Source organism: Grampus griseus (genome assembly GCF_964374135.1).
Source record: "Grampus griseus genome assembly, chromosome: 5".
Taxonomy (NCBI): domain Eukaryota; kingdom Metazoa; phylum Chordata; class Mammalia; order Artiodactyla; family Delphinidae; genus Grampus; species Grampus griseus.
In genome coordinates this window covers 118,381,426-118,403,154 of record NC_138998.1, presented here as the reverse complement: position 1 = coordinate 118,403,154, position 21,729 = coordinate 118,381,426, and the positions used below count along the sequence as shown (strand labels likewise).

Sequence of the window (21,729 nt, the reverse complement as noted above, 5' to 3'; positions counted from 1 at the left end):
TGCTGCAATGCTTTTGCGTACTGTGAATTATAGAAATGTGCAATAAAATTTTTATTGTTTCCTGATCAGGAAAGGTCTGTGAAAGAAGACTCTAAGTCTTACCCACGAGACATTCAGCACATTTATTTTCTAAACTTTTTATATTGATATAATTTCAAACATGCACAGAAAGTGCAAATAACAGTACAGAGAATTCCTGTGTACCTTCACCGAGATTCACCAGTTGTTTACATTTTATGCTAAGAAAACTTTCTTATCATTCTTTAATTCCCTCCAATTTGGAGAAATATTTATTTTCTGAATCATTTGATAGTAGGTTAGACATTGTGCCTCTTTACCCTGTTTTTTATTTTTACTAAGAACAAGGATATTTTCCTACATAATCACAGAAAATCATGGAAATTTAACATTAAGTCAATACAATTATCTAATCTAATTATCTAATACAGTATGTATTCACTTTTGTCAATTGTCCCAAATATGCCCTTTATAACATTTGTAGTTTGTTTGTATGTTTTCCACCCGAGAACCAATTTAGGATAACGCACTGCATTTATTTGCTATGCCTCTTTCATCTTTAATCTAGAATAGCCTTTCCATCAGCCTTACTGTCTTTGTCTTTCTCAGGTTTTCTTTCTTGTCTTTGTTATTTTTCTTAATACAAGCAAGTTATTTTATAGACAGTCCTTATATTTGGGGAAACCCTTCAAGCTTTCTCCCTTGTTGGTCTTTATATATCCCCATTCTTTGAGAACATTTTTACTTTCTGGCAAAATAAGATGTTCCAGGTTCATCTTGTGCTTTCCCTGCCTTTGCCTTGAAATCAAGCTTTTTATAAGAAACCCCAAATCCATTTAGCTATTTTAGTTCCTTTTACATTTTAAAAAACAAGATCTTCCATGCCCCTTGCAGCTGCTGGTGTGTCCTGCTTCTAGACCCTCTCAATGGACATAGCTCTGTACATACAAATATGAACTCATAAGGATAGCTCTAATTCATATAATATACCATAGGGTACATCCTAGTCTTTTTTCCTTCCGTATTTGTAGCTCTTATCTTATTTGTGCTGTCCACAAAATATCTATGGATTTGCTCACGCTTAGAATGGAAAAGTAGTTTGAAAATTGTGAACCCATACCACTGTGTAAAGCAAACTTACCAACTGGAGTTTAATATTTGTTTTCATTTTTTTCCCACTGATATATAGCAAAATGCATAATCTTAAGTATCTAATTTGATGAGTTTTGAAAATGCATCAGCCTGTATAACCGACACTCCTATCAAGACATAAAACATTTCTATCACTTAGAAATTCCTCTCATACCCCTTCCCAGTCATCACCATCCCTGAAGTGGACCCCAGAAGGGACCACTATTCAGTCTCCATGGGGGGTGGGCTGGTCATTTATAGATTTACAGTCTGGATCACATCTATTGAATAGACATATATCAATGATGAAATTACCCATAGAGAAGCCTCTTGCCAACCTTCCATTCCTTAACTTGCTCTTCAGAGAAGACCAAATGCACCATATGGATTACCTCATTTCTTGTTAAGATCATTTCTTGAAATAGGTGTTAATATTTCTGAAGTAGATGATTTCATAATGAGGTGTCTTGGTGTATGGCAAGAAATACAGACTACTATTTATACTTTATTTAGTGCTAAATTAATTTAACTGCACTAATAAAACTTTGAAAACCAACTTTTTAAACAGTATTGACTATAAAATAACATTGCTTAATTAATTGATAGTACAATTACAATTTAAAATTTGGATTCTTTTGAATGCCTCAAACATACTAAATAGGTCTAGGATACAGAATCTACTCAAATATAATATTTTAAAAATTATTTCATTTCTACTTAAACCTACTCTAAAAAATAAACATCATGGGTTTAGTTAATTTCTCTATTTATCTACCTATTTTTACGGCTTTAGGAGATCAGCTAATAATAAATTATCTTCTTCAGGTTGCAGAAATACTATAATACTTTTTCAAGATTATAGTAACTTTTACAGATCAAAAAAGGAAGAATATTTTTCTAGGCGAGTAGAGATTTCAAGATTAGATTAGTGACTTACTGGTTTTGGGTTATGGCATAGATCTTGACTCCAACGGATTTCAAGCTTGAGTTGCTATTCATATTTTTGATAGGTAAAAAATTTCTTACTGCTTCACTAGAATCTTTTAGATTTTTGCCTTTCTCATAGGTTTTACCAATTTCCAACCTGACATCATCTCCTTAAAATTATGCATTCTTCAAGTCACCCACGGCCCATATCATATAACCCATTTCCTTGACATTATTCTGTTAACACTATTTTTAATAACACACTTCTTATTAGCAGGTATCTTATTATAGTTATTAGTCTACCCAGAAGTTTTATTTCCTAGAAGTTCCAGCATCACATCTCTGAAGCTAGTTCTAGTTTGAGAGCTAATTCATCATCTTGGATCACATTACTGTGCCCTCTTTTTCCTTATGTATTTTGTGTAACCACTTGTCCTGATATGGCTTTATTTACAACTCCCCTCTCTTTACCTGGCTGTTATGTGTGACCACTGGTTGTGCTCAATCTTTCTGGCTCCTGGGTTGCTTCTTGTTTTTCATATATCTATTCAGTCACTGAGCACTTATCTTGTGCCAAGCTTGTTCTAAGTTTTGGGGATAATAGTGCTCTACGGACGAACAAAGTCTTTGCCCTAATAATGCTTATATTAGAGGATAGGGCAGGAAAACAGAAACCTTGAGAAGCCCAGCTACCACAGTTGATCAGGAAGTGACTGGCAGTGGGGTAGGAACAAGATTGGAGATGCAGGCAAGACCAGATCCTAAGCTCTGGTGAGGACTCAGTTGCCCATGGTAAATGGGAAGTGAGAAAATTTAGAAGGCAGAAGAGTGACATTATCTAATTAGGCATCTGTGTGGTGATTAGACTGCTGAGAGGAGCAAGGATAAAATTGGGGGGACCAGTCAGAAAGAAACAATGGTGGCCCTAAGATTATGGCTGAGGAAGCTGGACAAATGTCTGGATCTCATTAGTAAGTTCAGATGCTTAGAGCTATCTAAACTCAGTAGTGATCACAGATAGATGAGGAGAAGAACCAAGGATTTGGGTTTGAGCAATAGGATGAGTGTTGATATCATTTACTGAGATGAGGAAAATGGGAAGAAACAGGACTGGAAGGGGAATAAAAGTTCTGATTTCTATATACTAAACTTGAGACTTCCTACCAGAATTGAAGTGGTATTTACTGGCCAATTGGCACATAGGCACGTGAATCTAAAGTTCAGAGGAGAAGTCAAGAATTAAAACACAAATTTGGAAGTTTTCAGCATATTTCTGGTATTTAAAGTCATGGCATTGGATGAGATCATCTATGGAATTACTGTTAATGAAGAAGAGAAGAAAGCGGAAGGCAGAATTCTAGAGTATTCTAAATATTTAGATTTTTGAGAAGAAAAGAGCTGGGAAAGAAAAACTGAGGAAAATCAAAGAGTGAAATGAAAGGACAATCACAAGTGTGTGGATAGTCCTGGCTGGTAGTCAAGTGAAGAAAGGAGCTCAAAGGTGATTCCTTAAATTTCTAGAAATAATCCACCAGGTCAAATAATGCTGAGGATTATTTGGCTTACTCCTGTTTCCCTGTTCTTACTTCTCTTTTTTTACACTTAAACAAATAAACGCATACCTTTATTTTAAAAACATGCTTCTACTTAATGAAATAGAAATACTCACTTGTATGACAATCTTGTCCCTACTCAAAATAAAGACTAATAATTGAACACATCCTCCCTGTCTACCCTTCTTTCACAATACAACTGCCTTTTACACACTTTGTTTTTTTGCTTTTGAGTTTCTTTATCAACTCATGGGCCTTCATTAACAGTGTATTTTATTAACTAGGATAATTATTATGATTATTATATGATGCCCAAATTGTTAAAGCTAGCTAGTGTTATCCCATTTAATGTGGCTCCTTTATTCTTTAAAAATTACCTCTGATATTCTTGAAAAATTTCTTGCTCTCTGACAATACCACCACATTTCAGGGGCATTCTAATTTTTACTTGCCTTTAAAAAAAGGAGTTGGCTATTCTCTCAGGAATCTTTTCCCATTCATTTTAGAATGATTAATAGAGACCAAAAGCTCTGTGCTGTGGGTAAACATTGGGACTGGCGGTAAGCAAACTTGTTGAGGTTGCTTTATGCCACCATTAGTAATGGTAGAACATAAAAAAAATTCAATTTATGGTATCGGGTCCCATTGATCTTTTTTTTTCCTTTCAGCATATTATGTTGCTCTATCATAATTATCTTACCACATTTACTTCCCACCACAATGAAAATTCCATGTACAAATGGACAGTCTTATGCTCAGAGTAGTGAAGTTATTTACAACCCAACACAGAGCAACATAGAACGGGGCAGCGCTAGTTCATCCCATCCAGTGCAACATCTGTGGAGCATCTAGTGTGTGCCAAGGAGTATGCTAGGCTTTGAGGTACAGAAGTCAGGATCATGTCTTCCTGTTTCCTATCAAACTGTACCTTTCTTTCCCTTGCTACTGAGAAAAACACTCTGGCCAGAGCAGGCAAAGGTGAAATGTAGCAAAAATTCAGCCAATTTTCTCTACCTAAAGGTAAGCTATTTCTGCCATCTTTAGCCTCAGCTGAATTGGGGTCTGCCTATCCCATGGGATTACGTCCTGCTCCTATCCCCACCTGTCTTCTGTCTTATAGCTTCTCCTTGCTTTTTTGGAATGTAGATGCTTTGAAACAAGAATATTTTGAAACATAATTAAGTCCCTTTTCTTCATCTGCAATGATTTCTCGGAAGGCTTTCTTCCCCCATTTCTTGGTTTTGGGTGAATGGAAAAGCTAGAAGGATTTTATATTGCTCAGTACCCCAACAGTGATTACAAAGTATGAATTCTTGGGTACCATGCCAACCTTCCAAATTAGAATCTCCAGAACTAGAAACTAGGAATCTGAATTTTTAGAAAATTTCTCAGTTGCTTCATAAAATTTAAGTACCATTGGCTATGACTTCTGTATTCTCAAGTCTTTGTCCTCAGAGAAAAAAGCTCAGAGACAGGACACCAGGGAGGAGATTTCACCCTACCCCTTCTCCCTGGACCGGTCAAAGTGGGCAGGGGAGTCCCAAGGGACAGTGGAAGTGGGTGCTGTCAGAGCATCTGAAATTATCATTATGTCCAACTTGGCCAAAGTACTGATTCCTCTGACCTGAAAAAGGGAAAGTGAGAAGGCCTTTGATAATCAAACAGGGCCTCTGCAGCACATTATGCCCTCCTGGCCCAGCACCTGGAGAGTTAAGGAGCTGCCACCAATCAGTAGAAGCAGAGACATCCTCCCCTACCTGAGCCCAGGTAACCAACGGCAGTGGGAATGTCTCCCTCTCCTGCCTCCCAGCCTGCCCCTCATGTTCTCAGTCCCTCCCACAGAACCTGCCCATAGCTATATGAGGCTCCCCAGTATCCTGGTGCAAGGGAAGCCTCTAAAATCAGACCATCCCACATAAAGTCTCTGCCCTACCATTTTATTTTATTTTAATTTATTTTATTTTATTTATTTATTTATTTATTTTGGGATCATGACTTTATTTTATTTTGAATGTGTATTTCGTACCAGTATAGACTATAAAGCTTACATACAAAGACATCCCAGGAACAGTGAGCACCCCAGTGCCAGATTTCCATCTCCAATTCCCCATTCAAAGGCCCAGCTGGAAGGGAGGAAGCTTTCCCAGACTGGTGGAGTATGGCAGAAGCCCCCAGACCTAGGCCGAAGAGAGCCTACAGGCCCCAAACACACCACTCAGAGCATTTAAAAAAAATGTCTACAATTGATGGAATAACCTTAACCAAATATCAGTCGTGCTCAAACACAGAGAGGCTTTCTCTGTCCCTCCGTAAAATACACACAACTCATTTGTCACCACTGGGAGTGCTGGTGCTCCAATTTTCTACTTTGAGAGATGGAAATTAAGAGAGAGAATTAAGTTTATTCTCGCTTTCCTAAACAAACTATATTTTAGGAAACCTTATAAATATAATCGATGGGGAAAAGCTTTTATATAGTGTTTTCTTTTCTTTCTATTTTTTTTAAACATCTTTATTGGAGTATGATTGCTTTACAATGTTGTGTTAGTTTCTGCTTTATAACAAAGTGAATCAGTTATACATATACATATATCCCCATATCTCCTCCCTCTTGCGCCTCCCTCCCACCCTCTCTATCCCACACCTCTAGGTGGTCACAAAGCACCAAGCTGATCTCCCTGTGCTATGTGGCTACTTCCCACTAGCTATCTGTTTTACATTTGGTAGTGTATATATGTCCTTGCCACTCTCTCACTTCATCCCAGCTCACTTTCCCCCTCCCCGTTTCCTCAAGTCCATTCTCTACGTCTGTGTCTTTATTTCCATCCTGCCTCTAGGTTCTTCAGAAGTTTTTTTTTTTTTTTTAGATTCCATATATATGTGTTAGCATACGGTATTTGTTTTTCTCTTTCTGGCTTACTTCACTCTGTATGACAGACTCTAGGTCGATCCACCTCACTACAAATAACTCAATTTTGTTTCTTTTTATGGCTGAGTAATATTCCATTGTATATATGTGCCACATCTTTATCCATTCATCTGTCAATAGACATTTAGGTTGCTTCTATGTCCTGGCTATCGTAAATAGTGCTGCAGTGAACACTGTGGTACATATCTCTTTTTGAATTATGGTTTTCTCAGGGTATATGCCCAGTAGTGGGATTGCTGGGTCATATGGTAGGTTTATTTTTAGTTTTTTAAGGAAACTCCATACTTTTCACAGGCTGCAGGTTTGTAGTTCCTGTTATTTTTGGTGTCTGCCCCCATGGATAATGTTGGTTCAATGTCTTGTGTAGGCTTCCTGGTGGGGAGGGACTCATGCCTGTGTTCTGGGGGTTGGGGCTGGATTTTGTCCTTCTGGTGGGCAGGGCCATGTCCGGTGGTGTGTTTTTGGTGGACTTAATATGACTTTAGGCAGCTTCTCTGCTAATGGGTGGGGTTGTGTTCCTCTCTTATTAGTTGTTTGGCATAGGGCGTCCAGCACTGGAGCTTGCTGGCCGTTGCATGGAGCTGGGTCTTAGTGCTGAGATGGAGATCTCTGGGAGAGCTCTCACTGATTAATATTAAGTGGGGCTGGAAGGTCTCTTGTGGTCCAATATCCTGGCCTCAGTTCTCCCACCTCAGAGGCTCAGGCCTGACAGTAGGCTGGAGCACCAAGACCCTTCCAGCTACATGGCTCACAAGGAAAAGAAGAACAAAACAAACAAACAGATAGAACCTCAAAACAAATGGTAAAAGCAAAAGTAAACAGACGAAGTCACACAAAGAAACATACACACACACAGTCATAAAAAGAAAGAAACAAACAAAACAAAACAACAACCAAGAAAACAGACAGGACTATAGGACAAATGGTAAAAGCAAACCTAAATAGACAGAATCACACAAAGAAACACAAACACTCACAAAAAGAAAAAAAAAAAAGGAAGAGAGCAACCAAACCAATAAACAAATCCACCAATGATAACAAGCACTAAAAACTAAACTAAGATAAATATAAGACCAAAAACAAATCAGACGCAGAAAGCAAACCCCAAGTCTGCAGTTGTTCCCAAAGTCCACCACCTCAATTTTGGGAACATTTGTTGTCTATTCAGGTATTCCTCAGATACAGAGTTTATCAAGTTGATTGCAGGGATTTAATCTGCTGCTCCTGAGGCTGCACAGAGAGATTTCCCTTTCTCTTCTTTGTTTGCACAGCTCCTGGGGTTCAGCTTTGGTTTTGACCCCAACTCTGCATGTAGGCCACCCTCAGGTCTATGTTCCCTGCCCAGACAGGAGGGGGTTAAAGCAGCAGCCGAATAGGTGGTCTTGCTCATTCAGGTCGGGGAGAGGGAGGGGTACAGTAGTCATAATTGGAATGCGGGGCGAGCCTGAGGTGGCAGAGGCTGGCCTGACGTTACACCAGCTTGAGACATGCCATGTGTTCTCCTGGGAAAGTTGCCCCTGGATCACGGGACGCTGGGAGTGGTGGGCTGCACAGGCTCCCAGGGTGGTGTGGGTAGTGACCTGTGCTTGCACACAGGATTCTTGGTGGCAGCGGTGGCAGCGTTAGTGGTCTGTGCCCATCTGTGGGGTCCAAGATGATAGCCGCAGCTCACGCCCATCTCTGGAGCTCACTTAGGTGGTGCTCTGCCTTCTGTGAGCACACAGAACAGAAATTCCCTCTCCTTGTGCACCCTGAAACAACCGTCTCTTGCCTCTCCAGCAGGTCCAGACTTTTTCCTAGGCTCCCTCCCGGCTAGCTGTGGCGCACTAGCCCCCTTTAGGCTGTCTTCACACAGCCAACCCTAGTCCTCTCCCTGGGGTCTGACCTCCAAAGCCCGAGCCTCAGCTCCTAGCCCCTACCCCCGCCAGCGGGTGAGCAGACAAGCGTCTCAGGCTGGTGAGTGCTGGTCGGCACCAATCCTCTCTACCCTACAATTTTAAACTGTTAGCACCCAGTTTGTTCTAATAGTAAAATCCATAGAACTGTGTTAAAGGCGAAATGAGATGATGCAAAGTGTTTGGCACTACACTTGGCACAAAATAGCTTCTCCATAAATGGGAGTTGTTTTACTGCTATAAAACACTTAGTAAGTTTCCTCAGATTTTAAGGCAGTGCGGTTATCAGAGGGTGTTTTCTGGATGCTTGGGCATTCATCGGCTTTACTGAAGACTGCTACTTGATCAAACATAATCCTTTAGGAAATATAACAATGTAATGAATAGATAGATAAAAAGACAAACAGATGGACTTGAAATAACTTCATGCTCTTTATATATTTATATATTTGTAGGTGACTTGTATTTTAACATTTGAAATACCATGTTAAACTAGGCATTTGCAATTATTGAGAATTAAATCACTAGCTCTGCTCTAATTGCAGTTATTGAATTTTGACTTCATTGTGAATATGGCTCAGTTGGCTTAATTCCAGCTGTTCACTGGTAATTTCTTGGCATGAAGATGTTGCAGGCCAGTAGCACATTTAGGAGTCCCTGTACACTTTCAGATTCTAATATACTCTCCAATTTAATCTGCCTGTAACACAAACGTTATCTTTTACCAGTACACTATCAGTGGTCAACATTGTGTATGAAAAATTATTCGAGTTCATTATGTGTGGAAATTACTCAAGCTCATGTATTAGCTTATAAACATCATAATAGGTTTTACTGCTTATGTGAACTCTGTGTGAATTCAGTGACCTCCTAAACAGGAGATGCTGCTGAACCTCCTTCCATTGTTACCATAGCTACTGTGGTTGCTGAGGGAAACCCTGCACAAAGATGCAGTCTCCACACTCGAATATGATCTAAAGCAGCGTTTCTCAAACCTGGCTATGCATTATCATCAACATGGAGATTTAACTGAAAAATGAATTTTTAAAATGCCCCTCTCCATCCCAGACTCATTAAACCAGAGATGGAGAAGGGGGAGCAGGTAACAGCATTATTTAAAAGCATTCCAGGTGATTCTAATGGGAAATGGAAGTTGAGAACCACAATCTAGAACCAGAGATTAAGAGATGATTTAAGAGAAGTTATAGAGATTAGCACAAATTAAGTCTTCCTCTATGATCTGATCAGAAAAAATTGAAATTAAGGAAATATTTTTAAAGAAGAATTCTTCAAAGAAACTCAAGAATATTTGAGGATGGGAACACATAATTCTGAAATACCTACTGTGAAGATCTCTAGAATCTAACTGTGGTGGATGGAGTGTTTCTTATTCTTCTTTTTCTTAAACTTAAGGAGAAATTTAGAGCCATCTAAGTGGAAAGCAGTCCTAGGCCTGCATATGACATCGAATCTGACTTCTCCTCAAATAGAAACTCGGTTGATAGACCAAATTGTCATAAATCCACACTACAATAAACGGAGAAAGGACAGTGACATTGCCATGATGCATCTTGAATCGAAAGTGAATTACACAGGTAAGAGAAATCAGTTTTAGTCATCCTATCTGCCCAAATTAATTCAAAATTAGATTTGAAATATCAGTACCAGTGCATTAATAGTCCATAAAAGTTGGATAATTTGTTATAGAAATCGCTATAATTTAAATGGAATTGGGGAATATAGAGAAACACATTAAATTACCTTCATCACAGTGCTTAAATCCAACTTTCTAGAAAATTGAACAGTAAAATACAACTCTAAGAGCCCTCTATATCAGTAAACTCCAAGGAGCAGCCCAGAGATAATAGGTCATGCTCTATTGTGTGCCGTCTTTGTTTCTCATGGGAAAGAAAGATAGGTCCATCTGCCACAAAGGCCAGAGTAGGACAAAGTGAGAGACAAGCATATGTTCAAAGAGCAAAGTGAGTAAGAATGGTGATTCATAAAGGAGATTCAATAATATTAATAAAATGGCAGATGGAGGACTTCCTCCAAATACCTAGATAAGGTGCAAGAAATCACCTGAGGGAGTGAACTTCATCCTGAAGGGCTCTGCTCAGCTCCAACCTTTACACTGAAGACTTTCCCAGTGTCCAGTCAGGAGAGAGTGCGTCCCTGTGCTTCTCTGGAATTCTGTCTCCGCATGCGTGAGAGCACTTAACAAAGGCAGATGATTGCTGCAGTTCATTGTATTAGACCTATCCTTTTATTCACTTTTGTGTCTGCCTTGGGTTTTACATGTCATGGATGTTGAATGAATGTTAGGAGGCTTGCAAACTGTTGGAGAAAGGCTGAAAAAGTCAGCCACCAATGTTAATGCCTCCGTAAGTACCCTATAAAACAATCGCCTAAAAGCTTTTTGAATGTGTAGGTAATTGGGGAAAATAACAAAAAAAAACCTCAGAACATTTGCCCAAGTTTCTCTTAACTGACCCTGAAAAAAACAGTCTTACCAAGATTTTCATAAAACTGGAACCACATTCTATTAAGTACTGTGATTATTTAAAAATCAAATGTAAATGACTAATTCCAGAACTAGGATGTTGTGTACATAATAACAGAGTCATAGAGACAATGGAGAAGATCCTAAAAGGCCATCAGTGGTACCTAATCCACTGTCAAAAAAGTGCTTCTCTGAAATGCTTCTATCCCCTAAGATTGATGTCTAAAAAATGTCCAGGCAGGATAAAATGAAAATACAAGGCTTTTTTTAGATGAAATGTTGAAAATGATTGATTTTTAAAACTTTTGGAAATGAATGTGTGTCTGTTCTTGTTTTTGTTTTCTTTCATGTTTACAGATTATATACAACCTATTTGTTTACCCGAAGAAAATCAAGTTTTTCCTCCTGGAAGAATTTGTTCTATTGCTGGCTGGGGAACACTTGTATATCAAGGTAAATTACCAGACTCAATAGAAAACGCCTATTAGTAAAAAGCATGCTATTGCTCTATCCTGTGAATATTTTCAACATTTAAAAAAACTCTTATACTATAACAATTGTCTGCAATATCTCTTAAAAGCACTGTCTGGCTTATATTCATATGTTGCATATTTGTAGAGTTAATTTTTTTTCCAAATTGCATGGAGCATATTATAAAACTATAATTCTTATTAGAGAGAAATTCAAGCATTCCCTAAGCTCAATATCTAATTTTAGTATTATAAACTCTCTGATGAAAATATATACCTATTGAAATAAATATAACCAAAGGCTACAAAAATGTATTTTTATAAAGCATATGGATAAAGTCTCATCAAAAGCCAAGTTATTAACTGTCACATTTTCCAAATCAATAAAACTATTTGTATTTATGATATAAATGTTTCACACTCACATTCCCTAAGATGAGAAGGGAGTCAGTTTCAACATGCTCATTCTGCCTACTGACAAGAAGACTCAGATATGGCATGAATCTTACATTGAAGACTATAAATTAATAAACCAATGACTCACCAGCATTATTTAATAGCGTATTTTCCAAACAAAGAGTATCGAATTATGTTGTACACCTGAAAATAATATAATGTTGTATGCCAACGATACCTCGATAAAATTTATTCCAATGTCCTTGCAATATTTCATCAACTCTAAGATGTACATTTTTTCACATTAAACTATGTAAAATAAAAAAAATGCCACAGTTAAATTGGAAAATTTATTTTCTTTCTTCATGGCAAATAAAGCATGTCTTACAGTGGAAAAAAATAACCACACTTTTTTTTTTTTTTTTAAAAAAAGCATTCTAGTACTTCAAACCCTCTAAACGTAACTGCAAGTTTCACTGGTTTCAAAATTCCTAATAGGAGTTACTCCACCTAGGCTAGAGTTTGACCACTCACTAATAGTTAAGCAAAAGGGAACAGCAGTATTGTTGGGTGGAAAAACCTGGTCTCTAGAGTTACAACAGGTCATATCCATGATATTTAAAAATCCTAATTGCATTTAAGATGAAAAGGCACAAAATCTTGTGGAGAGGTGCATGTCCCAGAAGCAAAGGATTCACAGCTAAAATACTTCTTGTAAAAGAGAGCATAAAATCTAAGTCAAACCCTTGCCTGACAATTCTGACAAAGGTTCTCCACTGCAATTACGTTATGTTGTTGAAATGCTTCATTTCCGCTGCCCATAAAGTATGTTGAAGTCAAAGTCTGTATATTATTGTATTTCCTCCACTTGAAAAATGTCATGACTTATTAAATTTGAAATCTAAAGAGTAAAAATGATTCTTAGATAGATATTTTCTCTATCAGACTTCAAGCTAAAAGACATTTATGACCACAATGTACTCTTCAAAGCAAATTATCTACTAACAAAATTTAAGACTCTTTATTCCATAGGAAATTATTATTGTTTTAAGAGTTGAGTAAACTTGCTCACATTTGTTTATTGTCACTAAAGATATGCATTTAATTGACTTAGGAAAAGTCTCTAGGAGTGGTATGGAGACAAGAAAAAAATCTGCATCTGAGATCAATTTCATTTAGGAATAAACAGATTACTTTTAAATACTTCTTGGGTGTGGCAATTTTAACAAATGTTATGAACTTTTTCCTAGGGTTTCCAACTATTTCTAAAACCCCAGTTTTTCCCCTTTGAGTATATTACACTAGTTAATTTTTTAAGATCATGAACATGTTGCTTACTAAGAGAGAAAGGAGTATTATTTGATTAAATTAAGGCAACTAGTAAACTTAAATAACTTTACTGACATTTTTATGTGGGTTTTTTGGTATGAATATGTATATTTTCAATTATCCTCATGGTAACTCATGTTGACAAATATCAGTAAGAACACTGCTCAAATTTCTTTCTACCAAAAAGTTTTATCATATATCCAAACAATTTTTTCTTCCTTGACAAGCAGCAAAATTTTCTTTTATTTTTAATTCTAAAACTAATTCTACCAGCCCATCCTCAATCTTCATAGAACAAATGACAGTGAGATGCTGAAAGTTCTCCCCCATCTTAACCTCTCTAAATCACTTTTTAAAATTCAAGTTCATTGTCAAACTTGAAAAGTCATCCAGCCTCTGAAGTCACTGGCACCAGCTGGTAATCGCCTCCCAACTTCACACTGTCATACTTTGAAATTGACCATGTTTGCAGTGTTTACAACAGACAAATTGGCAGACAATACACAGTGGGGCTTTGTTTTTATTTCTTGAAAAATCGGTTATTAAACATTTACCAACACACCACTGATTACATATACATTGCTTTACACCTATGTGCGCGTGCGCGTTTGTTTCTTGTCTTTTTAGTGTGGTGATGAAACTTAGCTAGAAATGAGGGCACATACATTTTTGCAACAACATTGGCTGTCAAATGTACTAGCTTATTTTCAACTTTCTGCCTTTCCTGAGAAAGCAAATAGAATTGCTAATTATTAGAAAGTGCTTATCATGTACCTTTTCTGGGTGCACTAGACACCTGTTTTTTTCACATTCCTCTTGGGATTAGTATTTCGGTAAACAGAGATTCATGCTTCCAGTAGATGAGTCATTTTGTGAAAAGCATGGAAGTATACTCTGCTACTAAATGCCTCCTTTCTCTTCCCCTGCACGTGGATGACAAGCTGATTGCCCTGAGACCAGGGCACAGTTCCTCTGAGCTTCGTCTCCTGTTCAGTACGCACCTGTTTGCTCATACAGCCCCACGAAGGAGCTGAATGCCATTATAAGGGAGCACCTCTTCAGGTGCCAAATGAAAAGCACTGCTGGATTTCTGAGACTTTGCTGATTTCCATGAATGAAACTTTTTGTGTTGGCGGGCTTTTTTCCCCCATAAGCAATGCTGTAACCATGTGAAATTACTGAAAATACCTAAAGACCGTCTAGTCCAACCCACCATCCCTGCTAGCCCTTGGGAACTAAAGAAGTGTTTTACTGTTACCCACTTGGCAAAATCTGCAGATGGGCTTTATTATGTGCTTTTAGCTTTTAGTTCCATTATGTATACACACAGTACTCAGTAATGAGAGTGAACTATTGAAATAAAAAGACTGATGGTGGCTCCTTCAATGATGATCACTTCTGACTTCTGACTGGCTGGCTGCATTATCCATTTTGAACAGGTCCTCCTGCAGACATACTGCAAGAAGCTGATGTTCCCCTTCTATCAAATGAGAAATGCCAACAAGAGATGCCAGAGTATAACATTACAGAAAATATGGTGTGTGCAGGCTACGAAGAAGGAGGTGTAGATTCTTGTCAGGTAAATATGTAAAACTGCTCACTCAATATTTCCAGAAAGCATTGCTACATGATGAGTTCATCACTCAACAATGATTAGGGAGTGCAGAAATCATCAGGGTCTTAATTTCATTTCCTCATTTACAAAACTGTGACTTTTCACTTTTATTTGTGGCTTATTTGCATAGTACTCCTGGGTGGACCTGAGCATTAGAAACAGAACTAATTTTTATCAACAAAGGTTACAAATCAGATGCCTTTAGAGACTAGGCATAACATGTGGATGTGTCTGACTGCCAGGAAAAGTATGCAGTATTGGGCCTGGGGGTGAACTGAAGAGTATGTACCTTAGCTAGAATCATTTATTTTCAATTTCAAATTCTTTAAAACCCTATTCAAACAAATCAAAGAAAAACAGGTCTGTGGGCCAAATTGGCCTGTACTCCTCTAATTCTCAACCCTGATTTAGAGTCTAGTCCAGGCGTCCAGTGACCCAGAATAATTTCTGCATGAAAACCAACCTAGAGAGCCTGCAATATGTTTGAAGTATCACTAGCTTTTTTTTTTTTACAGAATAAAAATTGATTTATTTAAAAAACAAATACTTTGAGAATAACATTAAAATAAGTAAATAGAAGCACTAATAAGTTGGCATCCAGTGTCCTAATGAGGTTTTCAATTGGAACTTTTTAGAGAGGTGTGATTTTTTGCTCATTCTTTTGACTTGTGTGACTTTCAAAGAAAACTCTTACCCACAAACTAACCCTCATGGAAGATAAAAACATGTTTTTATTTTTTTTTGAATTTTATTAATTTTTTTATACAGTTGGTTCTTATTAGTTATCTATTTTATACATATTAGTGTGTATATGTCAATCCCACTCTCCCAATTCATCACACCACCACCACCCCTGCCACTTTCCCCCCTTGGTGTCCATACGTTTGTTCTCTACATCTGTGTCTCTATTTCCACCTAGAAATAATGTAGCCATCTATCAGCTCCATGAAATCTATATACATTCAACAAATAAAAAGTAAATTCTGCTAGATTTTAGATTTATAATTAAATTTTAGGTGCCGTATGGACTAGCCATGAAAGCATGGATTCTGTGCTCAAACTACTTTTTTGACCCTTGCTTTAACGCTTACCAGTGAGTCTGGGCAAGTCACTTAGGTATTATTGAGAGGTTTAAAAGAGATAACACATGTAAGGCATTAAGTACGGGCACAAAAATATTAACAATTTTTATTACGAGATTTTTAAAATAAATTTTGGAGCATATTTTCTATTTGAAAATTAATAAAATATTAATGCACTAACATCTACTGGATTAGATTAAACCTGATAGCAGTACTGAGCAAATTACTAATCTACAAATGCAGATGTAGCGATCTATACTGTGAGGAAAAGGCTTCACTTTGTTAAAGTGTAAACAACTTGTTATCTATATGGACACATACTAATACATATGTCATAATAATTGGACTGAATACAAGACTTTCTTAACAGACAGTTAAACAGGTGGATCCGAATATGTGTTCTCTAGTGAAGCCAATGTCTCATGTCATCTTAAATGTTCAGCTTAGTTTTATATTTATTCTGCTTTGATGACACTTGCATATTCAAGACGAATAGGATAGCATTCTTGTTTACAATTTTTCTCTTATACTTTCCTTTTAAAATGAAGAGTGTGCTAAAGGTAAGATATATTGCCACTTAGAGGGAGATTTATAGAATTATTGCTCAGAAGGGAAATCAGCTGTACAACTTCAATTAGAGTTAATGGGGGTTGTGTGGCAGGCACCTCATGCACTAGGTAGAAAATATGACTGCTGATGTTATCGATGCTTGGGTTACATTAAGCCAGCAACTCATGCCAGATCTCTGAAATCTCATATTTGGTTCCAATTTCTAGAGAGTCTAAGTATGTTATTCATTAGCAAGTAAGAAAGCTCCCACACAAGGCAATACCTTGTATAATATAATGTTATCATGATTGAGTAATCGATCGTCTAGAGAGTTACATGATTTTCTTTGTTCATCTTTAATATTGTGTTAAAAAGGAGGACTGATTACAAAAGGATACATTATTTTAAATTATGCATATGTTACTATTGATATATCACTTGAACAAGTTCTTTGAAGCATTATTTTTTCCCTATAGTGGTGAAGAATTTGCCTTATTAGTCATTCACATGTTCTTGAATATCTTCTGGCTTCCCAAAGGCTTGTGCTTGCTAGGCAGCTGTTTGGATTTTAAGGCACCATGAGTGGCTGTCAAAAGTCCTCTCTCTATAAAACTAAGTGAATGACACAAAGAGAAAACCCATTCTGCTGACTATTCTGAGACTTGTTCTATACACTACTGGTTTTTGAAATGTGGCCTCCAATCCAGGAGATCAGCATCACCTGAAATACTGTTATAGGTGCAAATTCTTGGCCTTGCCAGAGAGTCACTGAATAAGAAACTCTAGAGGTGGAGGCCCAGCAATGTCTGTGTGAGCAAGCCCTCAGGTGATTCTGATGCAACCCAAGGTTTAAGAACCACTACCCTAAATAAAAATGGTCTTCAACCCTTATACTCAGATGTTCAGTCAAAGAAGTTAATGATTTTTGTTTTCCTTTATAAATATAGCATCTCTGTAGAAACATAAATTTTAGGTTAATACTTTATGTTCTGGACATTCACTCATATTTTTGAAGTACTTACACATCTCTGAGATAATGGAAGGAAATAACTTCATTGAACAAATCAGAAAATGAAGGCGAAGAGAAGTAACACAGTAGAACTGAAATGGTGTATGTAGTTAGATGATGGGAAGTGATAGACACAGACAGAACACTCAGCTGTTTGGCCTCAGGCCTGCTGGTGGATTCTTTGAATAACAGCCACTGAGCCAGTACGTGCTGGGTAATTTAAAATCCTTGTTCAAGTAATCAACGTCTGGATTCTACTGTCTTTTAAAAAATATGAAATTATTTTTGAAGATATGAAGCAAACCAAATGACTCCTTTTTAAAATACCCAAACATTTGAGGTTTATTTTTACTAACTTCTAAGTCACGTATCACTTTGAGTCAGTATTTATTCTTACCTTGAATTGACATTGTTCCGTAAATATTTCTGAACCATATTATGAACTAAGGGCTTAGGATGCAGAAGTACAATCACAACCCCCGCCTTCAAACAGCTTGAACGCATTTGTTACATCTAGAAAAGGAGTAACCCATGGTTGCCAATGAGATTTATACTCCTCTCCCTCAGGAGAGAATGGGTGATTTTCTAGACCACAATTTTTTCCCTTAAATATAAGTCCCAAAGGTGATAAAGAATCAGGCAAAATGTCTCTCAGGATACTTTTTAACATAAGCTTAGCTGAAATATTCTATTGTACCAGTGATTTACCAAAGTACACAAGGCTTTAAGTTCCTTCATAAATATAAAAGAGATTAATTTAAAATGCTGTCACAATTAATATGGGAGACAATATTTGTCAATTCTCTGTCATTAAATAATGGTACTATACATTTGCATTATATTCATTTGCATTACACGGGAATAATCCTGTGGAAATAAAATCTATGTAATTAACTCAACTAGGCATTGCTATAATTAACATTTATGAAAATTAAAAGCATTTCATCAATTAAGATAGATGAAAATGTGTGCCTCTCACTAGAAATTATATCACAAATGTGCCTATTTCAGCTGAAATATTGTTTTTTTTCAAATCTGACTGTGCTTGTCTAATGCTAAAAAGTTAATGCTGCCCAAGAGAACTAAAATCAACTTTATGTGTGAGTTATTAGTTATCCTAAAGCACATAATGTGGAATATTGTCTTACCACAAAGCCCTTCATAATACTTAGGACATATCTCCTTTAATAAAAGGATTAGCTTTTAACATATATTTTGGTTGGGATGCTCTCAGAGTTGTGCCTTAGAAAATTTCTTGGTACCCATTAAAATGCCATACTTAAAGCAAGGAAATGCTTGCTATAAGAGTAAATCATAAAAAATTACATATAAATTTTGTTTTAGTTGCTATAGTTTCTCTGTGTACTTACTGAGCAGTGAAAATTTCTAATTCTTGACCTAGAGTGATGGTGAGAATATTTACAGATGACTTGCAATGGCAATTAAACCATATTTTTGATCTTCAGTTTTGAACTTATTTGCTTAATATATATATATATATATATATATATATATATATTTATATCAATTGATCACACATCTACAATTTTCTTTTGCAATTTACTCTTTAGGGGGATTCAGGAGGACCACTCACGTGCCAAGAAAACAACAGATGGTTCCTGGTTGGTGTGACCTCATTTGGATACCAGTGTGCACTGCCTAATCGCCCAGGGGTGTGCTCCCGGGTCCCGAGGTTCACAGAATGGATACAAAGTTTTCTACATTAGAGTGTTTCCTGAAGCAAAGATGAAAATCAGGCAGTTTTCCCATTCCACTTTAAGAAGCATGGAAATTGAGAGTTTTGAAAAAATCATTTCTAAAAGCCTTGATTCTTTACCTAAGCCACTGAAATGCTGGGGGAGAAAACAAAAACTAATCTTTACAATAAAAAGTAACTTTAAAATAATAAAGTTTTATTTTATTGTGAACAGTTATTCTTTCACAGATATTTCCTTTGTTCTTAATCATTATTTTTATCATATTCTCTTATTTAAAGGAATGTTATTTTAAAGCATATACTATTACACTTAAAGTTTAAGCAAAATTAGGAGAAGCAAAATAAACTATTTGCACAAAGTATGTTATTGTTTAAAATAGACTGCTGTAAATTATCTAATTCCAGCTTAGATCACTATTATAAGAATCTCAGTCATTCTCCTGCTTTTCTATCCAAATGCATTTCCAATCCAACTTGAGCACATCCTTAATATTTTTCCCACTTATCAAAAATATTTATTGTAAGCTCATGTCACAGACCTGAACTAAATCGATTGCACAATTCTCTCAAATAAGCTAATTAAACAGCAAAATAGCACAAGTCCATATATCGCCCTTGTACTAAAATTAAAGCTAAATTAACTAACATTGTCATACTTTCATTGGATCATTTTTTACCTGGATTATTCATACGGTCCGTTTATTTCAAGCTAGTGTTTTTTAGGTTTCCAAAAATTATCAGACATATCAAAGAAATACAACTATTACAAATGTGGTTTTTCTCTGATAGATGAGTTACAGTGGATATTTCTAACATGTGCAAAACTTATTTAGACACAGCTGAATTGCCCACTGGAAGGCCAAAAATGTGGAATAAATGAATTTGCTCCACTGCTTTAAACTCTTGGATCATTTCCAGAGTAAGTGTAAACTTCAATTTAGCTTACCACACAAAATCTACTGATTTATTCAGGAAGACAAAATTCATACAAATTAATACAAATGTACACACACACACACACACATTCTTGCATGGGTCTATATGGTCCAAAGTAATAGAAGAGAGAGTAAGGTTTCAAGCAGTTGAAAGAAGGGGTCAATCAGTTTATATTGGCCTTATGGAAGAAAGGAGACTTGGGCTACACCAGAGAGGAATAGTTGTTACTGACGTACTGAAGAGGCAGTGGGGACCACCGTGTAAGTGGGAGAGATCCTGAAATTTCAGGGAGAAGGGACAGTAGATAATCATGAGTTGTCCTAGCAAAAGACTCTCTCTGGGCAATGGTCAGAGAAAGGGAAAACAATACCATATAAAGAAGGTGACATGTATACACTGCTATATATAAAACAGATAACCAACAAGGACCTACTGTATAGCACAGGGAACTCTACTCAATACTCTGTAATGATCTATATGGGAAAAGAATCTAAAAGAGTGGATATATGTATAACTGATTGACTTTGCTGTACACCTGAAACTAATGCAACATTGTACATCAACTATACGGCAGTAAAAATTAAAAAAAGAAAAGGTGTATCCAGATGATTGAGGATTACAAATTCTTGGTAAACAATCACAGGATTTATTCTTAGGACAAAAATTGGGAGTCCCTGAACACACTACTCTTTTTTAAAACCTTTCCAATGACCTGTTCCTAATAGGAAGGATGGAGTGGTTAGGAAGGATGGAACAGCAAGGGTAGGGTCTGCTGTTTGATTTTATTTCCTGAATATTGCTCTGCATTTCACAACATTTATTAGAAGTATGCTCTGAATATACAAATACAACATCTATTCCTTTTTATTTTTCAAAGGTCAGCTTAAGGAACCCTTAGGACAGTCTCTCTACCATCTTCCAATAAGACAGAAGTTCATTATCCCAACTCTAGGAACTTATGCATTTAGTAATTGACACCGGAAGAGTAATCCAGCTCTGGATCAAGATAAAAGGCAAAACCAAGTCCCTTCCCCATTGCTTTGCCTCTCCTGCCCTGCAGCTGTTGCAGTTGTGGGTGGCACAGATGATGGGGAAAGCCTAGTCTCCCTCCATCAAGTCCTGACTAAAGGAAGAAATGCATGGTGGGAGCTTGGAGGGAAGAGGTAGATCCCAGCAGCTGGTCTCCTATTCTGCCCAGAAAGATGGGTCGCCAAGAAAAGAAAAAGAAGTGCTAAATGTGGGCAGATCTAAGCTTAGAACGCAGCTGCCTATTTCCTCAGTCTCTGAGCAGCTGAAAAAGGACCAATGCCCACTAATTTCTATTTTGCCTCTTAATTTTGCCAACCAACTGGAGTTGTGAATTGCCTTAGTGAAAGCTCTTCATTATCTAACTGAAAAGATGAGGATTAAAACAGTGTACAACCATAACTTCCATTCTTACCACACGTAAACAGTCATTTGTTCCCCTAGTTTATTGCAAACATATCTGTACTTTGTTCACTTAAGATATTGAGACAACACCAATGATCATTCTTCAGAAACAAGAACTTTTTATTTGGTTAAAAGGAGCACAGAGACATTTGAAGACCAGATAGTTACAACTCTCTCTTGAGAAGAAGGAGCCACAAGCATTGAAGGAACTAGAAGATAGGACGGAGGCACCCCAGTTT

The 21,729-nt window shown here is 36.9% G+C and overlaps 1 protein-coding gene across 4 annotated transcripts in view; it reads left to right on the top strand.

Annotated features, from left to right (window-relative positions):
• Positions 1–19,133, top strand: part of TMPRSS15 (transmembrane serine protease 15) — a gene marked incomplete at both ends in the record, with an annotated part of 132,858 nt that extends 113,725 nt beyond the window's left edge. For all 4 annotated transcript variants that reach the window (XM_082655190.1, XM_082655189.1, XM_082655188.1 and 1 more), the window contains 4 exons: positions 9,867–10,048; positions 11,314–11,409; positions 14,591–14,730; positions 18,978–19,133. In XM_082655190.1, coding sequence (XP_082511316.1) covers positions 9,867–10,048; positions 11,314–11,409; positions 14,591–14,730; positions 18,978–19,133 — 574 coding nt within the window. The remainder of the gene's footprint in view (positions 1–9,866; positions 10,049–11,313; positions 11,410–14,590; positions 14,731–18,977) is intronic.
• Between the last annotated feature and the right edge of the window lie 2,596 nt (positions 19,134–21,729).